At 32.1% G+C, this 22252-nt stretch overlaps 1 protein-coding gene across 3 annotated transcripts in view; it reads left to right on the plus strand.

Moving 5' to 3' along the window:
• The window catches only part of LOC130444203 (E3 ubiquitin-protein ligase HECW2-like), a 164280-nt gene that overhangs the window by 93319 nt on the left and 48709 nt on the right, over positions 1-22252 (plus strand). For 2 of the 3 annotated variants that reach the window (XM_056779258.1, XM_056779259.1), the window contains exons 3-10: positions 774-1178; positions 2651-2863; positions 3865-4298; positions 5319-5557; positions 5618-5760; positions 7327-7598; positions 7895-8080; positions 8626-8876. In XM_056779258.1, coding sequence (XP_056635236.1) covers positions 774-1178; positions 2651-2863; positions 3865-4298; positions 5319-5557; positions 5618-5760; positions 7327-7598; positions 7895-8080; positions 8626-8876 — 2143 coding nt within the window. Of the gene's footprint in view, positions 1-773; positions 1179-2650; positions 2864-3864; positions 4299-5318; positions 5558-5617; positions 5761-7326; positions 7599-7894; positions 8081-8194; positions 8291-8625; positions 8877-22252 lie in introns of all 3 variants that reach the window. The other variant, XM_056779257.1, reaches the window with a different exon arrangement.

Here is a 22252-nt window from a genome sequence, read left to right on the forward strand (position 1 = left end):
ATGCCCTTCTCTTGGTTCTAAGCTACCTCCTCACCAATTTTCATCCAAATCGGTTCAGCCATTCTTGAGTTATAAATAGTGTAACTAACACAACTTCCTTTTATAGAAATGTCTAACGTAAATAGGATAAAAAGTATCTATCTCCTTCTCATGGTTGTGGGCCACCTCCCCACCAAGTATCTTATGCCCTTCTCTTGGTTCTAAGCTACCTCCTCACCAATTTTCATCCAAATTGGTTCGGCCGTTCTTGAGTTATAAATAGTGTAACTAACACAACTTCCTTTTATAGAAATGTCTAACGTAAATAGGATAAAAAGTATCTATCTCCTTCTCATGGTTCTGGGCCACCTCCCCACCTAGTATCTTATGCCCTTCTCTTGGTTCTAAGCTACCTCCTCACCAATTTTTATCCAAATCGGTTCAGCCATTCTTGAGTTATAAATAGTGTAACTAACACAACTTCCTTTTTATAAATGTCTTACGTAAATAGGATAAAAAAAGTATCTATGTCCTTATCATGGTTCTAAGCCACCTCCCCACCAAATATCTTATGTCCTTCTTTTGGTTCTAAATCACCTACCCACCGATTTTAAGCCCATCGTTCTTGATTTTCTTTTATGTATATAATATGTAGATGATGACCATAATGGAAAATTTTTATTTAATGTGAAATTTTGTATCGACGAAGAGACAATTTAAGTAGAATTTTTCAATTACTGCCTCATTTGTTAAGATTAATTTAGGCATACTATGTATATATGAATTTGTTACAGACTGCGAAAAATTATTATGTTTTCGTTACTACGACGGAACGTCTTTGGATTATATAGCTCAATCGGATCCTTTAATAATCAAACATCCCGTAAATAAAATTAAAAAATTCATCAAAATCAAAAAACAGAAGTGTAATGGTATAGAAAACGATGCGTTTCAAGATGAAAACGATATTATTCAATCCCCTCAGTTGAAACCTTCAAATTCGTTGGAAAATTTGGATAGTTCGGAACAAATAATATCAGGAGCAAAGAAAAAATCACCAAACGGCTTGCACATGAATACGTTGGGAGGAACCAAGAAAAAAATTCGATCGAAAAATAGTCCAAAATCGCCGAAATCTCCTAGTAAGGATTATTATCAGATTTGGGACGCTTCGTCTTCACCGTCACCTGAATCGGAAGGTGAGTAAAGTAGACCAAAGAATATTTCAATGTTCCAAACGATTTTATATTTCGATCATTTTCACAACCATATTAGAAGTCATTTTCCGCGTAGTTTCATTTCTCCAAGAATGGTATCGAAACTTTAATTTTGCTTTTGTATTGTGTTTATGTCGGCTAAGTAACCGCGGCCAAAATATATGACAAGATGAGCCTCATTTATGCCATTCTCCATCATTCTTCTTAGAACTTTCGGTAATAAGTTACTCCACTTTTAACGGATCATCTTTTTGTCAACTTGTTTGAGGCTTTTTGAAAAAGATTTTGGCGATCCGGAAAAGCGTGACCCGCGACATTACCGAAATAATAAGTCTCTATGACTCCTCTATTGTAAAAATCACATCAAGTCTCTTCGATCGAGGTAATTGCCCTTCGTCATAGGCATATTTTCTGTCCCTAGAAGCGATAATTCTGTTCATATCCACAGAAATGTAATTTGGCCTCATCACTCATGATGAAAAGTTGTCTTCCTAAGAGTCGTGTTCAATCAAAACTCTCTATAATAATTGTCAATCGATGCTCGATTGCATGACACGTTGTCTGGTTGATACTTTGGAGCCTCTTTAGCAACAGCCATACCAGAACGGTTGCTCAGGAACTGACAGCATCTCATGTACCCGTCTAGAAGAACAGTTGAAGTGTATACCCAGTTGGTGTCTGTCGATCGGGTCTGAATTCACACTACACCATCACCACCGGCGATTTATTACGCAAAAAATAGAGAAGAATAGCAACACATGTCTTATTGAGAGATCTAACAAATTGTCAAAATCGCCTTTTAAAAATGGGCGCCGTGGAGTAAACAAATGCTTCTGGCGTAAGTTTTTGTTTGGTTTTTGGAGTTATTTGTTAGGTTTTGTTGCTTCTTTTTCGACTATGTAGTGCTGTACTTAGTGGTAAATATAGTATGAAAAGCAAGTATATTGGAACTGGTGGAAAATGAGCAGGATTCTGACTAAAAGAAAAGAGATTAACTCCACCTAAAGCTTCAAGTTTTTTCTTGTACCTTTCAGCTGCCACCGGGTTATCACTAAAAAACTATCTATCTAAAAGTATCTATGATGTTCTCTTAAGACTATAAAACAAAAAAACAATACAAAACAACCGAAATACCGGAAAAAAAAATCAATAAAAATTAACACGCGTACATACGAGAAATTAGTATACCCCACGGTCGTTATTTTAATGTAGATGTAGATGTTTTCTTAGATAGCCCAATTGACGTATATTTTGTACCAGATTATTTCGCAAATGTCAAATCGGAATCGACATTTTTCGCAATTTTTGGTCCTTAAAAATAAACGTATACAAACATTGTATATTTTTGAATTTTTTATAGGAATCTAAATATTCTTTATAAATTGATACCCTGTATATAAAAAATGGTAGACGATGCATCTATTATTGTATTTTTATTCATATTAATGTTTCAGATAACGCTTGTGGTTTGGACTTTCCAACTGAACCTATAGCTCCTCCATTGCCTCCAAGAACTCTTCACAAGCGTCTAGAAAGGTGTCACGCTTTGGGTACCCCGTTTACACCTCCTGTTGTTTTAAGGCAACATAAACCTAAGAAAATTCAGATGTTAGAAGATACTTTCGGATTTGAATTGATCGACACCGATGAGGAACATAAATCAGTTGGTAGGTATAAATATTTAGTGAGCCAAGGGGTTTGTGATACCACAAGTTTAAATTATTTTAATAAAAAACTTCAATATAAACGAAAAATGTGAGAATTAAATCGGTTTTTGTCCTTATGTTATAGCCCATAATTAATAACTTTTTGCAAAATAAATTCAAATTAATTTATGTACTTCCATTTATTTTCTAAACAAGTTTTATGTCAACTGAAATTTTTTTCTCAAATTCTTGGTAATGTTTATTATTATCTTATAACAAAATTCATATTATATAAAGTGTTGTTGGGATTTGCCGAACGGATATAAATAATGATAAAGAAAATAAATCATCTCGACAACTAATTTTTATGTTTCGTAAACTATTGTTGAAGTTGATTATAGAGAATTCAAAAACACACATATTTTGCATGTTACGTTGTACAAAATAATTCATCATTGTTTATGCATTTCACTTAAAAATTAATCAAATGAATATTTCTTTAAGAAAATTTCCAAATAGTTTCCGAATACCTCAATTTTTTATTTATATGTGATTTTCTAGATAACTAACCGGTTAATATTGTGGTATATACATACAATTCAAAAAGTAATAAGATTTTTAAATTTTTGACATTTATTCCAAATTCATCTGACCTTTCAGACACTAACCCAATATTTCAGTTTATTCAGAACTGTATTCAGATATAGACAAAAATCAAGTTACATAAAATTCAGATTTCTAAATTTTTTATTTTTTCCAAATTCATTTGACAACCTTTTTCCTTTCAGATATCAACCGAACATTTCAGAATATTTGGAATTGAATTCAGATTTAGGCAAAAGTCGAATTAAATGAAATTCAGATTTATAAATTTTTGACATTTTTTTCAAATTCATCTGACAACTTTGTTTCCTTTCAAACATTAACACAACATTTCAGAATATTCAGAACTGTATTCAGATATAGACAAAAGTTAAGTTACGTGCAATTCAGATTTATAAATTTTTGATATTTTTTTCCAGGTACGACTTCCACCTTCGAAGTAGATATAGTATCCAATGCCAACCTCAAAGTAAAAGCAGGCTTAATAGAAAACGGCACAAAACTTATCGGCTGTGATAATTACATTAGTACAGTGTTAAGCAAAAACCGAGATATTGAATCTAGTCCACCCAATACTCATTTACCTATAGAAAAGAAAGATAGTCAAAGTTCAGTTTCAACTCAAAGTAGCGGATCTACATCCGGATCTAACGGATCTACATGCTTAAATGGATCAATAGAGGCTGTAGAAGGAAATACTAATACTGAATTGGCTAATAAACCTCACAAACCATTATCTAGATTATTGCAGGAAGTTGAAGCAGGACATGCTGAAGTGTTCCATACACCATTACATAGACCAAGAACTGAATGTAAAGAATTAATAAGACCTCAACTAAAAGCGTTCCAAAGGGTTAGTTTAAAGTAGATTTTTTCTTGTTAACACAATTTTGAGAATTTAATTTAACCAAAAGAACAAATCTTCTCTCTTATAGACTTTTTGTTTGAAGCATTTTTTTTCATCTGCTTGCAATGGCGAAGCATTCTAAAACTAGTTGATTTCAAGTTTCTTTCTCTTTTCCATGGAATCTACATTCGTTAATTTCTGCTATAATTTCTTTAGATACTTTCTGAGGAGGCAGTGCTCTGTAATGAAATTAGTAAGGAGATGTATGTTGGTTTTTCTGAGTTCCGAATGCCTTTTAGATTTAGAGGTATAAAAATTCTGAAGGAAAGCGGTTTCTTATTTCTTCCTTTCATGCTAGGAACCCAGATTAAAGACTACTTAATTACTCTTGTCCAGTTTTGAAAAATCAGCATTCTGATAATTGATGACTATCAGAATAAATTCCTTTGTCATGTTTCTAAGATTTTCTTTCCAGATCAGCTTCCACCCATCTTTCAATACTGAATATTTCTCCTCGGGAGACGCTCAGGTAGAGGCTTAGTGAAGATGAATGTTATACCATTTCAAATACCCCAACGCAAGCTCCTATAAAGACTTGAGTGGTATTTTTTGTGATAGTTTGAATTGTGAATTTCTTTTCCTTTTCACATATCGTACTCTATCATTGCCTGCACCTTTCCCAGATACTCTGAGAGTGAGAATGGACTTATGGGCTGATCTGTTTATCACCATAGAAGACATGTGATAACTTGAGGTTAGACACGTTTCCATAGTTCCATACTCTGACCTACTATGGCGTACCAAATGGTTTGATGTGTATATTTTTTCTCTATTCATTTGCCACCAAATTATCAACTACTCAGTACATACTATATATTACTGATTTTCCGAAAAATCTATCTATTTGTCAATATACTAGTTCTAGTGAGTCTAACTATCAATTCTTTCTTCTTTCTATCTTCTAGCTATTTTGCTTGCCCCTGTTTTTGCAATGTAGTTATTGATGGGAATTTTTATAATGTTTAGGTGGCTCATACAGTTCCCTGCAGTACAGATCCATTAGTCTGCCCACCAACGCCTACGCATCATGCAAAAAAATTAAGAGCTCCAGAACTCCGACCTCCTAATCTCAAATCTACCGATTCAACTGATGATGTAAATGGCGATACAGATTGTAGAGATAATACAGCAGGTGATGATCCTGATATGGAAACTTTAACGATAAGATTGAAACCTATTATGGGTTTAGACAGAGAAGAAACTAGGTAATGATTTGTTGTTAATTCATTAATATTTTTAATAAAATTTCAATATTTTTTATACAGGGAAGCCAATGGTGAAGCTAGTGGTGGAATGCCTTTACCTTTGCAGAGAATAAATACCACAAGGCTACCTTCAATTCCAGAAAGAACTCACAGAGCTCTCATTTTAACAAAAATGGAAGGGGATGAAGAACCTTTACCACCCTGTAAGTATTTTACTCATGCAACAAAATTTTTTTCGTCCTTAATAAAACTGTATTTTGAAACATTTTTTTCATTCTTCCCTGTTTTTTTTAAATTCTATTTTAATGGGTACTTAGGAAAAACAAGCTCTTTTCCACATACCGCTTAAAATTTATTGCTTAGAATTGTAATTACATTTTAATTCAACCAATATCTATTATAAAACAAAATTCTTTATTGTCTCTGTTAGTGTATTTGAGATAAATTCAAAAACTACTGGATTTTCATGCGGCTTTCAATAATAGAATGATTCATGGGGAGGTTTAGGTTCATAATTTGTCAACATTTTATGTAAATTTGTTGAAATATGAGTGTGAGTGTTGGCGTGGTGGTAGTGTTAACAGTGTGTTCAGTACCTTTCAGATATAACAAAATAATTAATGATGGAATATTCCTTCGTCACATGCACGTTAGTTACCTTACTATTTCATGCCCATTGTCATAATATTTTTACACCTTATAATTTGAAATAGTATCTTACCGCAAAAAATTAAAGTGTGTGTCTCTTATGAAACAATAAGTTAAAACTTACCATCTAACTAATGTAAAATTTTATTCAAAAACGTTTGTAATCTGGAAGGTACGTCGGTTGGTTTGAAACACTAGTTCACTAACAAAAAGGTTTGGAGGCACATTTAGTCTTTCTTCATATTTATTGCTCTATTTACTGATTTTTCTTTGATACAGGAAACTTTGAAGTCCCTCTCTATCATTCTGTTAGGAACGTACAATGGAGCGGCTACTATGGAGTTACTAGTTGAACCACGTAGCTGAATGCCATATAGACTTTAATACGGTTTTGTTTTTTTCACTTGGTGTATACTTTTTCCAAGTCAATATTCTGTTCAGATGTATGCCTAGGTATTTGGTAATCTGTCTCTGCTAGTTATTTAGGAAGACGGATGGACATGTCTCTCGGCGTAATATAAATGTCATATGGGTGGATTTTGTCTCATTTGGTTTTATTTGGTTTTATTTTCCATGTTTCTACTTTCTTGAGATTATCTAGCATATTTGAGGAGGCTCCTAGTGGATTAGTGTGAAAGGCAACAATTACTGTGTCATCTGAGGAAGTTGCAACTGTGACTAGTCTTCTTGTTGTTTTAACAATCAAAAATGGTTCATTAGATACATTTTATCAAACGTTGATAAGGTGCGGTATGAAGGGCATAAAAGATCTTTTTTTATAAATTTGTTAAAAAAAGTTCATCAGTGTTTTAATTTGATCAATGATCAATAGTTCAAAACAAGTTTTTTGAAGGTTACTTGAGTTCAAATATGCCTTTAGATTGGTTAAAAATGGCATATATAAGAATAATAATAAAATAGAAGAAGAGGGCTTTTTTAATATTAATTCTGTTAAAAATTACTCAGCAGAGCCTAATTTGATTACCTGTGTATAATTAGGTCAAAAATTGGATTTTCTCTTGTAAATTTGTCCAAAAAATCACTTTTGTAATGAAATTTCAAGAAAATGAATTTCCAAAGTAAAAAAAAAATATTAAAATTATACTAAATTTTTGTTACAGCATGGGAAGCACGAATGGACAGTCACGGTCGAGTATTTTACATCGATCATGCTACCCGTACAACTTCTTGGACCCGTCCTGGAGGGAGTACTAGTTCAATTCCACCAGCAGCCGCAGAACAACATCGAAGACAACTAGATAGGAGATATCAAAGTATAAGAAGAACAATAAGCTCTAATAGATTAGATACCGGAGATATTTTAACTACAGCTCCTCCTGGATGTCGCTTGTTAACAAGACCGGATTTTTTTACTGTTTTACACATGAATCAGGTTAGTTTTTTCGTATATACGAATTTATTTTTCCGGGTTAATCTGTCAGTTCAAAGTAATCATAATTTTTTATTGACACGATAACCTAACACTTTACTTCTTCTTCCACCATCGCTTTCAAAAATTTTTAAATGATTGTAAAACTACATATTCAATTCACGATATTTTGGTAACAAAATGATCATTTATAACATCCTGTAAGAAGGTTAACCGAAATAATAACTAGTCTATATCTATTCAACTAATGGATTTTTAAAACTATTTTAGAAACTTCTAGTTCGTGTTTTTTTTTGTAGGAGGCGCTGGCTCTCTATAACAGGAACCCAACATTGAGACATATGATAGTGAAAATAAGAAGAGATCCCAATGTTTTTGAAAAATATCAGCACAATAAAGAATTGGTCAGTCTAGTCAATTTATTTGCTGATTCCAATCAGGATCTTCCGAACGGTTGGGATACAAGGAAGGATAGGAACGCCAAGGTACAAAATTTGTTTAAATCATTTAATATGAATAATTCCTTCCACAATATTAAAACTATTGTTCTAACTATAATTGTTTTTTCCTTACCGCTCACAATCCCATTGGATTAAAAGCAATTTTTTATTGATCATACTAACAAGAAAACTACTTACATCGATCCTAGATTACCTTTTGACTTGTTGGCGCCCAGAAGAATGGTCGATGATCATGTAAGTATTGTCAATGTACCTTTGTATGATATAGAACTAAGGATGGAAACGCTACCAATAAATATTCTGAACTAAAGGTGGAAACATTCTATATAATCCTAACAGTCGATTACTTCCTCTTGAAGATGCATTTTTTTTATTATAAATCTTCCCACTTCTTCCACTGAATTGTGTTTGTTCATTTGAATAAGTCTGGGCAACAAACCAAGCAATTGTAATTTCTTCTCCGTCCATTTGTGCTCTCTTGGAAATTCTGTTTACATTCATTCTGCATACATGCCCTGTATACATATGTATCTAATTCAACTTTTATTTTTCATGTAATCTTATTTCAGGCTCCTGCTCCTCCTCCTCGTCCGACAGCATCAACAACTGTTACTAATAATATTCCAGAAGTTCCAGTGGCATACAACGATAAGGTAGTTGCCTTTCTCAGACAACCGAACATCTTTGATATCCTTAGAGAACGACATCCACCCGTTGGAAATTCTTCTTCTCTTAGAGACAAGGTTAATGCAGTTAGAGTGGATGGTACCAGTGCTTTGGACAGATTCAGTCATGATATTCACCTGACGATATTGCTGAGGTGAGTAATTTTCATGAAAATTATTGAAATAGCATAGACAATATTCTATTTACAATTTTATAATAAGTTAATGTTGGAATGTTCACAAACGACGGCATTTTTAGCATTCTAAATTTTTACTACTTCGTTATTTTTAATACTATTTATACTGTAGTGAATAGTTTGTGAAATATTTAACTTTAAAATAGATTAATAAATATGACATATTTCAAAGTTTTTCTGTCAAGTTATGAAAAAAAAATCTTGAATAATATTTTTTATGGTGGCTTAAAGTTTAAGAATTAAGAAACAAAAAAAATTTAATGAAATTCTCATTTAAAACCTCACTTTTTTATTATTAGTTTAACAAATCTGAGAAAAATAGGAATCGCTAGAAAAAAAAACAGAACAGGTAAAATCAGATAGATTATTATATGCAGATGATATAGTAACAGTAGCAGATACATTTAATGAAATGGAAGAACAAGTAGACATATGGATGAAGACGGAACGGAAGTAAATATCAAGAAATGCAAAAGGATGGTTCTAAATCAAAAAAAGAGGTAACATAGGGAATATTTAATAAAAAGAGGCAAATGATGGATAGAATTACCACTTTTTAATACCTGTGAGTCATTTTCACAGAAGACAGAAAAATATATATGATAATGAACAGACTAAGAATATTTGATTAAATTTACTAGGCTCTAAATAAGACAATTTTGGAATAAAAAGAAATAGGCGAAAACATAAAAATCTCGATAACAGTATCCACATTAATATATGGAACCACAAGGATATGGATAATGAACCAAAAGACATAGAGTAAAATAGTAGCAACAGACATGAAACAGCTAAGGAAAATAACAGAAATTAGGTGATTCAAGACTAGTTCAATGAACCACCATAAAGCCTAATAAGAAAAGTGACTGAAGCAAAAATATATAAGAAAAGAAGGAGAAGAACACCCAGGAAAACTTGGCTACAACAAATAGGAAGACAAAAGAAAACAATACAGCAGATGAATGAAGTAGCAAATGATCAAAAAAGTGGAAAAAATTGATAAAAGGAGAATAAAATTGAAATCCCAATATTACACTCGAATGAGCATAAGGAGTTCTAGAGATAAAGAAGCTTAACGATTGTAGATTGGAACCTTGAAAAAGTGTATGATTTGGAGTACGAGATCTCAGAAATGGTAATACATTTAAATAAATAACTTTCAAAGATATTATCTATTACTTTTGTTTGATTTATTTTGTGTTGCTGTTGAAATCTGATTTCTTGATCATACATTTATGTTAGTTCATCAATCCTGTATATTTTTTTAAATTATTGTAGTTACACATTTTTTTTCAATTTTAATTGTAACCCCTGGTAAATTACGAAAATCTTTGAATTATATAATCGACTTCTCGCATCATGTTTGAATATTTTTCATTTCAATGCACTCGAATAAATATAATTTATTTGTTATAGAGAGTAAACCGTTAAAAAGTGACGTACACCATAATACATTTGTTCTTATTTTCGCAATCGTTTTTATGAATAATAATCAGAACAACCGCTTCCATATAAAGTTTTGTTTTAGAAGAGGTATGGCAGCATGAATTTACATTTTAGGATTTTACTTGTATCTATAACCAATTCAAGTGTGTAATTTGTTATTTTTATGAGATGTAACAGTCTTGTTAAACCGATGAGTACGATATATGAAAAAGGTTCAAATGAAGTAAAAAAACATAAATCTATATGGGAGCGATTATCTTCTACTATGGCTAAGTTCATCTTTATTGGGGATCCAAAATAACTGGTTCTATCTGTAATGTTGTTCTTTGAAACTAGAGATATGTACGTTATAGATTTTGGAAAACATTGAAAGTTATAGTTTAAGATTATTTCGACCCATACGTATAGTTAAAAATGTCTGGTTCTAGTAACCTAAAACATTACTATTATGTGGAAAACTAACTCCGTGTGAAACTCATCAAACCTTCATTAAGTACAGTTCATAATAATCTAGGTTTGATGTCGATGGTTATGAATATATGCTGTTAAAATTGGAATACCTGTGTCTAAATACATGAAAAACTATTTTCATTCATTTAAATTTAATTAGAAATTAAATTTTTCTTGTTCACTATTGATTCTACTAGAGTTTTTAGAGATTTTCGTAACAAATATTTCGAAAATAACTTACTAACTGAAAACTTCCTGAAAATATTTATTTATTCCTCTAATTCAAGGATCTCCAGACTTCGGGCCAAAATAATTGTTTCGATATATTCCAAGGGTCAAAACAGATTTAATTTTTGAGTCGTTTTTTTTAATTGGGATCAAGTTAATATTAGTTTGTTATTTGTTAGTTATAAATATGCTTAAGCTTAGATTTTTAAATTAAGTTTTCGGCGTCATCAAAGTTTAACCTTTCAAGTAAATAAAACATAATTATCATTCCCTTCCATTCAACTTATCACAGCAACAGAAACAGCAGTCAAACATTGGCAGTGGCGGGCCCGATCTGGCCCGTGGGCAGTAGTTTGGAGCCCCCCGCTCTAGTTTATTAATATTTGTTTGCGTTTGTTAATATTTGTTTAGATTAGATTATATTAGTTTAAATTAGAAGAAAATTATTTGAAATATGGGCTTACTTTGTAAATTCCAAAACTTTAGAAAGTGAGTCTCACCAACTAGAGTTCGCTTTTATCTCTTTTATCTTATTTTATACCAAAAATGAAAGATCTGAAGGGAAGTCGCAGTGGTTATACAAAATCAAAACGTCCCAACCTGCTCCAAAGCCTGCCTTTTAACTGAAAAAGGTGATGTTGTGTGTTTGGTGGAATTTTAGAGCAACTCTCCATTATAAACTCTTACCAACTCACCAAACTATCACAAGTTGATATGTATAATACACAATTGAACAGATTAGACCGAGCTTAAAAGTAACTCTTTACGAGAGTTGTCCCACAACCTGCGTATTTTCCAGATACTACTCCATTATCATTTGCTTCATTACTCACAAAATTTCCTTCTTGAAAAATATTTCAGTAATAAAGAATTACGACTTGACTGAATTCGATTGCATAAAAAATTTTACAATAGAAAGATAAATGTCTACTTGAGCGTTAGACACAAGTAGTTGAAAACAACGTGACTACATTGTTGATTACATTGTTTTTTTCTGTCTTACATGAAAAATTAGTTCAAAATGCATTGAAAAACGACATTTTTGACAATTTCTGTACACCACACAAACAATATTTAATGATAAAAACTCACAATATCCACAACTTCAATTATAACCTAAAATTTCAACTTTTCAATGTCAACTTTGACCTTCGGCTACTGGTCATTTTGTTATATATACTCATTTTGAGTCAATAATATTCTATATTAAAATATATTTACGGAATACGAAGAGTATGAAATAATAAACAGACAATCCCGTGTTTCAGTTTAATTGAATCACGTACACGATTATAAGATTGCAACACAAAGTTAAACTAGTTTTTTTGGTCTTTTTTCTACACTATCCATTGTTATTATCTAAGCTATTTATTTATAATAAATAACATTATGTAAAAAGGTGTAATATTGCCCGACAAAACAATTTATTAACTGCCAGAATGACAAGCAAAACATGTAAAAAGTCATCATGCAAAATATAAACTTGCATTTTTAAACGTAAATTTAGAATAAAAAAGGCTATTGCATGCCCACCAATTCTGTATTTTAACAATTCTGACATGACCTCTGGCGTAAAAAACGTGGATATTAAAAATCTTTTGAATACCTTGAATATATTTGCAATAAAATGAAATTCTATACCTCGTCTGTTTTTCTTTGATTCTACATAATTAAAACAAGAAACTATGAATACAAATGTTTGGAAAAAAATGCTTTTAGCTCCCAAATAATTTTTTTCCTTATATAAATAGTAATATGAACTTGCATTGGAAATACTTCGTAAAAATGTTTCATAAAATTTGATTCAATCTCCTTCAAAGTACTGCCGTTGTCTAGCAATATGTTTATTTCAACATTGAATCCATAACTGGAAGAATTTCTTGAAAGCTACTTCCTGAAGATATTTTTATATGCTTATTGTTACCTTTTCAGTAGCAGGAATGGTGTCAAATCATTTTCATTTTAGTGCGTGGTGTTAAATCTGATGAAGTGGATGTAGATGTAGAGAAGAAAACTTTGAGCCGCCAAAAACTCCCAAATCAAAAGCGCCTTGTAGCAAGTTACTTTGCCATAGTCCATGATCTTGTTATTAGCATTTTTGACCGGCCACTTACCGTATTAGAACCATATTTATAAATAAATTTGAACATTTAGTTCACTTTTGCATTTAATCCAAAGATATATAAAATACAAGGGTTGCTACTTAAGTTTTGAGATGTGGCAATACTGATGTGAATATGTCAAATCTGACATTGAAGTCATAAAGTTCGGCATTTAATGGTGATCATACTGAGAACGTTTTGTCATACGAGTGCTATTCGAGTTTTATGAATTCAATCGTGGTCGCACTTCGGTGTAAGATTTCGTAAAGGTCGCCCAAAATATCGCAAGATCCTCATGTGGCATATCGAGAGATTGAGGCAAAATGGAGCATTAGTCAATATTGCATGAACATTTGGCTGTTGAATTATTCTCCACCACGACAATGCCAACTCTCACACATCAGTTCCAAAAAGAACGTTTTCGAACAGTCAAAACATCGAATTGATGGGTCATCCGTCATATCGTCCTTGTTTGGCACCCAATGATTTTTTGTTATTTGTTAAGATCAAAAATAAATTGGAGGATCAACGTTTTTCAATACCTGAAGAAGCGGATGATGCACTCAAACCAGATGGAATGGAAAAAATTATTCGACAAACCTCCACTGTGAAATGTTGGCGCTGTTTCGTGTCTTTTTTAGTTATTCTCTTTTCTAACAAAAATTTTCTGGTTGCCATATATTTTTTAAAATTATTCTGCTTGGGTGTGTTACAGTTTTTTTTTCCTTTTCACCCTAGAGATTTTCAAAATTGATGTGCTTGAGCCAAAAGTTAAAATTAGTCGCCTAGTGTTACATATATTTATGTATATAACTATATGGGTGTATGAATTTGCATGTCAGTACGTCCTTGTATATAGGTAATTAGTGAGTAATTAAATAGATATGATTCAAGCCGTTGGACTCAGTATTAACGGTTTTATTTTCTTATGCATTTTTGTTAATATTACATAATGAATACCGGTACATCGAAGAAGATAACACGGTTTACGTTTTAATGTATTTCAAATTCAAAATTTGTTTTTTTGCAATGGTAATTTACAAATTTTATTCGGCATCTATAAATAATTTTGAAATAGATAATTATATATAGATTGAAGGTTTAGTTGTTTTCGCATATTTACATATTGTTATTGTAAATATACGCAATTTGTTAGATTTTTCAACATCAATTTGACAACGTTCCTGTTATCAGCATTTCACTAGTGTGGTTAGTCCAATATATTTAATTCTTCCTGGAGTATTTCATTTCGGTCCTTTTTTCGATTTCTCACTACACGTGTAGCTATTAATTGTAGTTACAAGTGTATGAAAAGTGTCTAGGAGATAAAGCAGTGGATCCAGAACCACTGTCTTGTGGTACACCAGATTATTGTTCAGAATTGTGCCTCTTCAAATGTGGCTATTGTATTTTGTACACTTATCAAAAGTACCTAGAAGATAAAGCAGTGGATTCAGATCATTACCTTTTGGTATACCTGTTTATTGTTTGGAAAAATTTGACAACGAGTACCTTACATCATTGATAACGAAAATCAATTTTTATTGTGGATACATTTCTATAGGGTAATCCGGAACCATGTCCTGCGCATCACTAATATATCCTCTGGACGACAAACATGTTCAACATGTGACCATGAAGTTTTGCTACTTTTATGGTGTAATCGTGCGTTCTTTTGCCTTGCATTGCTCAATGTCCAAATCTATATCCCAAATCCCGGTAATCTAGATTCAAATGTTAGCAAAATACGTTTTTGTCTGTGAGAACAGTGTGAGAATGAATTAGTATGTAGTAAGTAGACCTATAATAATTTCAAAAACTTGAAGCTTTGCTATAGTGAGTGCTAACAATGTTCTGATACGAGCTAACTTAGTAAAAGCATCAAATGTATCTCTCTGCACTTATCCACATATAAATTATTCCGGAACATTTTTTGTAATATTACTTGGAATGCTAGATGTTCCAGTAAAACCTTAGACATTTTTCATAAAAAATAATTGAATACAATTCTGCCTAATTACAGAATTAGTTGTTGTATGAAATATCCGTCTTTACTAACTACAACTGTGATGTATTTATTCTACAATAATCACATTTTCTACATTACATTACAAAAAATAACAAAAATTACGTCTGTTCAACTTTTAATGCTTATCCATTAATGGATGTTCGCGACCACATTTTTCATGGCTTCTCTATCTCTAGCGGTATGGATCAATGCCTGAATTTCTTGTATAATGACATCCTCTTCCGTCCCAATCCTCTCTTACTTTCAATCTTGCCTTCGACTATCAGCTGCAGGAATTGATATTTATGGCCAAGCATTATATGGCCAAGATATGCAATCTTTCGTTTCTTCACGATGTTAAAGAGTTCACGGTCTTTGTTGATACGCCTGAGAATATCCTCATCCTCACTTTGGCAGTCCATGGTATCTTCAGGATTCTACGATATACCCACATTTCGAATGCTTCTAATTTGTTGATGTTTTTTACCTTAAGGCTCTCCGAACTACGATACAGACACGTACAATTATAAATACTTTCAACAATATAAAACTATGGTATTTCCTTTACACTTGTACCTATTTTTCGAATTAATTTTTGATCACTTTACGAATGAAAAAACCGAAAATATTGATACATGTTTGATGGGGATATTTCCAAACCAACATTTCGTATTTACAAATGCCTATATTTTTACAATGTTCTTAGAGTTTTTTTTATCCATTTGTCCACTTCATTCGTTTGGAATATAATATGTGTTTTTCCTTTCTTTCTCTTTCCTGCGCTAATTGCTTTGACCAAGTTATCTTGGGTCTTCCTTACCTTATTTTCCTATGTCACATTTTAGGCTTTCCATTGTGTCCGTACCAGTTTAAACATTTTTACTTGAACTTTCTTATAATGACCTCATTTGTTATCCTGTTCATCCCCGTTTTCTCCGGAATCAAACATCGAAACATGTAAAAATATTCAAATAACTTTTCATAAGGTTTGTCTTTTCTAAAAAGTATAAAAGAAACAAAAATTTGTAGTTTATACGTTGGCGTGTACTTGTTTAGGCTAAACAGGAAATAATATCCGGATACGTAGATCCTTTTACGGTTTAATAACGACATGTGCGTTTAGTATTTTACGCGGAAACCGTTCCCATGGGGAGCATATGACAGTTGACGAGCTGAATTAAATGCAATATATTTGCATGAACTGAAAAATTGCATGAAATATATGAACGAGGTGGAGTTAATAATTGGTTTTTCACGTGGGGATGTACGGATAATGAAATATGAAATCTACGACAGGAATCAACGGTTTGTTCAAAATATATTTTTAGAATGGAAACAATGTATTTGTTCGATCGATGCAAATCTTTCAGGAACATCGATTTAGGCAATTCCATTTCCATTTAATTCGTCATATTCCTTTCTTAACATATGCAAAAATAACAAAACCCATAAAACTTCGTAGTGAAGTTTGTTGGGTTTGGTTGGGTTGTTTATGAATGGGGTAGGTGAGGTGAGGGATATTTCAAGTTTAGACCTGATAAGGGAAAAATTTCCTCTGTAGGGCTGATATTCTAGTGTTTTTGGGGTATGTCCGACCACTGACTCTGTTTTCATTGTAAGTTTGGGTGGGTACAGATGCGGCTATTTTATTTCCGATTTCCGTGAACGAGTTACAGGAAAACCTCAGAAAACCTGCAACACTACTAAGTACTAAGTTAAGTATATCTAAATATCTGGAAAGTTTGTATCGACCCACAAAAACACTCTGTATATTTTTAATCTGAAAGAAGTCTTCATTTTAAAGTCGCTTCAATAACTTTAATTAGTACGTATTTGCTTTATTATAATAAATAAACTCGATTTTCATCGACAATACGGTAATTAATTAACTCTCCTAATCAATGTCCAGGAAGTCCCTGAATGAATAAAATCCTATGTTTACGCGCTGATTCACACATATCCCGGTTAATTGAAAAATGAAACATTCAAATGATTCGTACTTAAATAAAAAGGGCGTGTAATAAACTTGAAGTATAAATTAAACCAATTTAAAAGAGAACGAAAGTATTATACGGAAAAACAACCGCAAAGAAAAAACTTTATATAGTTTGAAATTAATCAGTGAATATGTGCATTATAATAAATAACAATTTTTTATTGAGGAAATTACTTGTTTTAATTTAATTGTGTAGTTGAATGACCTTATGCGTTTGATTGATAAACGGGGCATTTTCAATCCGATAACCCTAATGTAACAATGGACTTTTCAATCAATTGTGAGGTCTACTAAATAATTTTTTTTATGTAGTAGTACTCCCATTATAAGGAAACGAGGGAAACTACGTAATGAATATAATAATGTAGTAACAGTGGTTCGGATATACAAGGGATGATGAAAAAATACACATTATGATACAAGCCTCTTTTTAGTGGAGACTCTACTTAGCATACAGTTGTATTGGTATACATTTTGGGTAATAAAAGTTATTAGACGGTCTTTTGTCGAAGTTGATAGATTTTTATTGGATAAGTTGACAAGTGTAGCTCTTTACAATCAATTAATCTTTTTCTTTTATTCTCCGTCTACCTTTTCAGTTGCCGGATCAGGAATTTGTTTCCTTCTATATCCAATGTTTCCATTCCTCCTCTTTTAACGATCTCTTTACTTAATCTGGAATTTCACCTCTCTAATCTAATCTCCCTTATTTGGTCTGTCCACTTTCTTCTCTGTGTACGTGTCGATACTAACACCTGCTTTCATTATTTTTCTTTATGTTTCCATTTTGTAAAAGCGTCCATACCATTTCAACTGATCTCTTTTTATTTTTTCTTATTATTAGTTCTAGTTTTCTTTGTGTTTTCATTTGTCCATTTCCATATTTATTTCGATTGGTTTTTCTACTATTCTTCTTAGGTGTGCCATCTCCTCCGTGTTTATCTTGGCTTCATTTTTGTTTCTGAATCCCTGAATGTCCAATTCCCACTTATTCTCACTTGCCTGTTATTATTTTCACTTCCATACTTATATATGTATGTCATAGTATAGTCTGAAGTTTAATCTCGTTGATTCATTCTTTCTTACATCGCTTTTTCCTCTCGTTTCCTTTCTATTTCATTTCTATTGTACGTATTCTTTACGTATTTATATACTATTTACTAACACATTAAACTGCTCACTAGCACTTATCACTAAACTATTCATCTATTATTTATATACAATCATATCTTTCCAAGAAATTTCTAATTTCTAAACAAAAAGGCCTTCTTAGAAATTTTACCTATTGAAACGGCGACAACATAATGTAAACACATTACAAATAAAAGTAAATGTATACCAAAATTATTCAGCGAATCTGCCAAACTTTAGCTTCCATAAAATAATGAAACAGGGCAGGTTTCACTGTCTATATCAGAGGACGAATATTTTTATCCTGTTGTTTACAAATTGAGTTTCATTGGAATTCCCTTCAATTATCATGTTTTCTATTTCATAGATTTTGCATCTTATTTTTGGTATTCATCACAAGCAAACTTTCCGCCTTATCGAAATCAGGCAGTTGCTGATTGTGGGTGTATCCAGTCAGAAGAAAATACGTCCTATCAATGAGGATCAAATCATTTCGCTCCATTATTCACTGAACGAATCACCATTTAGTTCTAGCTAAAACGCGTGATGTTTTTTTTGTCAAAATACGTTTTGTAGAATGTGAAATTTTTTATGTACGATGTCGATTTGAGGTTCCAGTATTATGTTCGAGAAGTCCTATATCGTTTATCGCATAAAAGTTAATACTCTGTACATTCTACTGTTTCGATGAATATTAAAAGTATTATATTAAGCGTTTTTTTTAGTAATAGTTATTAGAAAATGTATATCGTTATACATTTGTTTCCGAGTCAATTTCCGCTTTCATTTTCTCGACCTATAACGAAAACCCACTCAAGTAAATAAAGAATTCCAGAATTCCGTCTTGGTAGAAACGAATTATGTATCAAACGTTACAAGATATCACGGAATATTTTACACTTGGGTACTCGTTGGTATGCAGTAGGTGTTTTGTCTATTATTCAAGTACGAAATACTGAGTTTGAGCGTCTCACTCAATCTCAAATAATTGGAACGTGATTTGCAATTTTTGTTATTTTGTAAATAGTTTATCAATTTTTTCACATATTCTTTTCGATTTATATGTTTATTTTTCCAGTTAGTATTGATATAGTTAGATGAACGATTTTTTTCTATATACCGTTATTTTTTTGTTAAAACCTGATGAGTTATCAAAGCGTTACTGTCAATATTTTCTTTAGAATTACATGTCATTACGAGGTGTGCGAGATAATTGTTGAATTTGACAAACTTGTAGCTTAATAACTTTTTGTACCTACTGATCTATATAAAGTGACTTTCACACAGTCATTAACATTTTTTTTATTAGTTTCATCACTATATTTGTCACTAACTTTTCAAGGGCTACCAACCCGAACACAAAACGAGTTTGGATGTTTCCACAACAAAGGTATCATCACCTAGTATTAACAATAATTTTAGCATAAACTTACATTCGAAAAATTCATAATAGGTGTTATCTCTATCATTTGTTCCTGCAAAAAGTATATGTATAAGATTTCCGACACTTGGTTATTTGAAGCGGTTCATGAGTTCTTGGCCTCATGTAGTAAATCGGGTGCGTTCGCAAAAATATTTAGCACGCGTCAGTGACAAGTCTCAAAAAACTTGACACAACCAAAAGAGATTCCATGGAGTGGTATTGGAAAGGAGAGCCCGTGTCAGAAAAGCAAAGGTCACGAAAAGCTACAATATTTTGGGACTATGACGGTATCTGTTTGCTTGAGATTAAGAAATCAAATACTACTACCGCTAAATGTAACAATTTGAAAAAAATTCCGCCTGCCCTCTTAGCGCAACAAATCATCCCTTTTGTCCGATTCCAAGGCGTCTGCTTACTCCTATCGAAAATAATAACACCATAAAAACAAAAGAAAATATGCTTCTCTGTGGGCACTAACACTTTCGGTAGTTACCACCCTGTATTTAATAATTTTAATTGTTAGATCGTTTCATAATTTCTGTTATGATGTTTTTGTGAGTAAACTACCGTTCTTATTGTTCGTATTAGAATTATAATAAAACAAAATGAGACTTGAAAAAAATGGTTTATGAGTCGGCAGATTCTATCGATGTCCTCGCAAATAAAAATACCTCATGGTGTTAATGAACAGTTACAGCGTTTTTTGAAATGAAAAATAATAATTTTATTAATCATTTCAGTTGGTTGGAGATTTTCTAAAACAAAATTTAGTCAGCTTAAGATTATTTATATAAAGTGGTGTCGAGAAAATTCCTAAGAATCGTTGTTTAAATAGCTCGTTGAAAAGGATTGTCTTCAGTTTTGAGAACTTGTACACGTACGATGTATCATGTTGTTTACTGAGCTACATAGGTTAACATCCCATTATTGAATATACTCAGTCAATATTAGGAATAGTACACCTGGAAGATAATATGATGGGTCTACATTTAATTACAACATTTGTTACAACGTTACTTTATTAATTAATTAGCACAGTCTGTATAGGATGGTGCAAATTGTTCTCTTTGTCAAATACAGGAATGTGAAATAGATACACTCGTCAATGCGCGTTACTAGATGATGGTAGTAGGGATTAGTACGGTCCCTTAAGCAGGTATACTTGACTACTTTGTCAGTTCTATTGCGCCTGTTAGATACTGACCTATTTTCATTGATTTTACTGGATAACCGAGATAGGGGTACAGAATTTAGTACTTTGATTATTTACCGTATTAACTCACCAAGCGTATATTACCCTCTTTGTCATCCGAATACTTTTTCATTTTAACTTCGTGTCATTCGTACATTCACTCCTGTATTTGCCAAACTGTACAGTATAATACTCCACAAATATTCAATGGGTTTAAATCTGGTGTCCGGTATGCCCACGTTAAAACGTCAGCTTATTGAAGAAATTCGTAATTCTTCTTCTTCTTCTTCTTATTTTAAGACTATGTCTTGTGTTTTCAAAGAGGCAGCCTAAGTTGTGACTCCGAGGACCAGCTCTCATACCAGCGCTTTGGTGGTCTTCCAGGCGGTCTACTTGTATTGGGTCTCTCTTCCTTTGCGATTTTCGCCAGTCGATCGTCGTCCATTCTATTGACATGATCTCTCCATGCTCTTCTTCTAGTTCTGGCCCATCTCACTATATCCGGAACGTCACACATTCTTCTGATTTCATTGCTCGTAATTCGATATGCAATAAAGCTGTAACGTGGTTTGTCATCTGCCTTTTTTTGTTACTATTGTCACTTTTCCTAGTTCTGGTTTCGTTTCGTTCCTATTTTATTTATTTTATAAAAAATTCCTAATGATTTTTTTTCTTATTATTGCTTGATATTGTATAAAAACTCCTTTTAATAACAATTTTCCAAATATGCAAACTTGAAATAATCTGTATAGAATACACACAATTAGTTTTTTAAACTCAATTTTCTCACCTGGATCTTTTTAATGTGTTTCAATGGAAATTATACGTTCCGAATGAACCAATTTACGCCTTTTAAATAATCTACATATGGAAACAATCGATGCATTCAGATCTCAAGGTTAGCACAAAATTTTACCTTCTTTTTTTAATAAAAAACTAATAACTTTGAAGTAAAAATAATTAACGTGTTGATACATTGTAAGGACGTAACTTATATTACATATATGTCTATAGTTGGACTAATTATCGTTTGTGAACCTAAAAATTGAGAATAAAAACATGAAAATACAAACATTTTCTTTCTTTACTTCACTAAGTGAATGGAATAATCAAAAATTTTTGAGATATGAGCTTTCCATAACCGCATAAAATGTTTGCGAAAAGTTTTAGGGTAAATAATATAAATTTTTGGAAAACATGAAACCCATTTAATCAACAAATCATCGTATAATTGAAATAAATGTGTTAAACTTAAAAATGTTTCAAAATAAATTTCACGATAGCATAAATTACGACTTCTGGCAGTCCGAAAGGACTATCGTATCAATTACTAAAAGCGATGTCCTTTGAAAGTCGAT

This window comes from Diorhabda sublineata, chromosome 5 (genome assembly GCF_026230105.1).
Source record: "Diorhabda sublineata isolate icDioSubl1.1 chromosome 5, icDioSubl1.1, whole genome shotgun sequence".
Classification (NCBI taxonomy): domain Eukaryota; kingdom Metazoa; phylum Arthropoda; class Insecta; order Coleoptera; family Chrysomelidae; genus Diorhabda; species Diorhabda sublineata.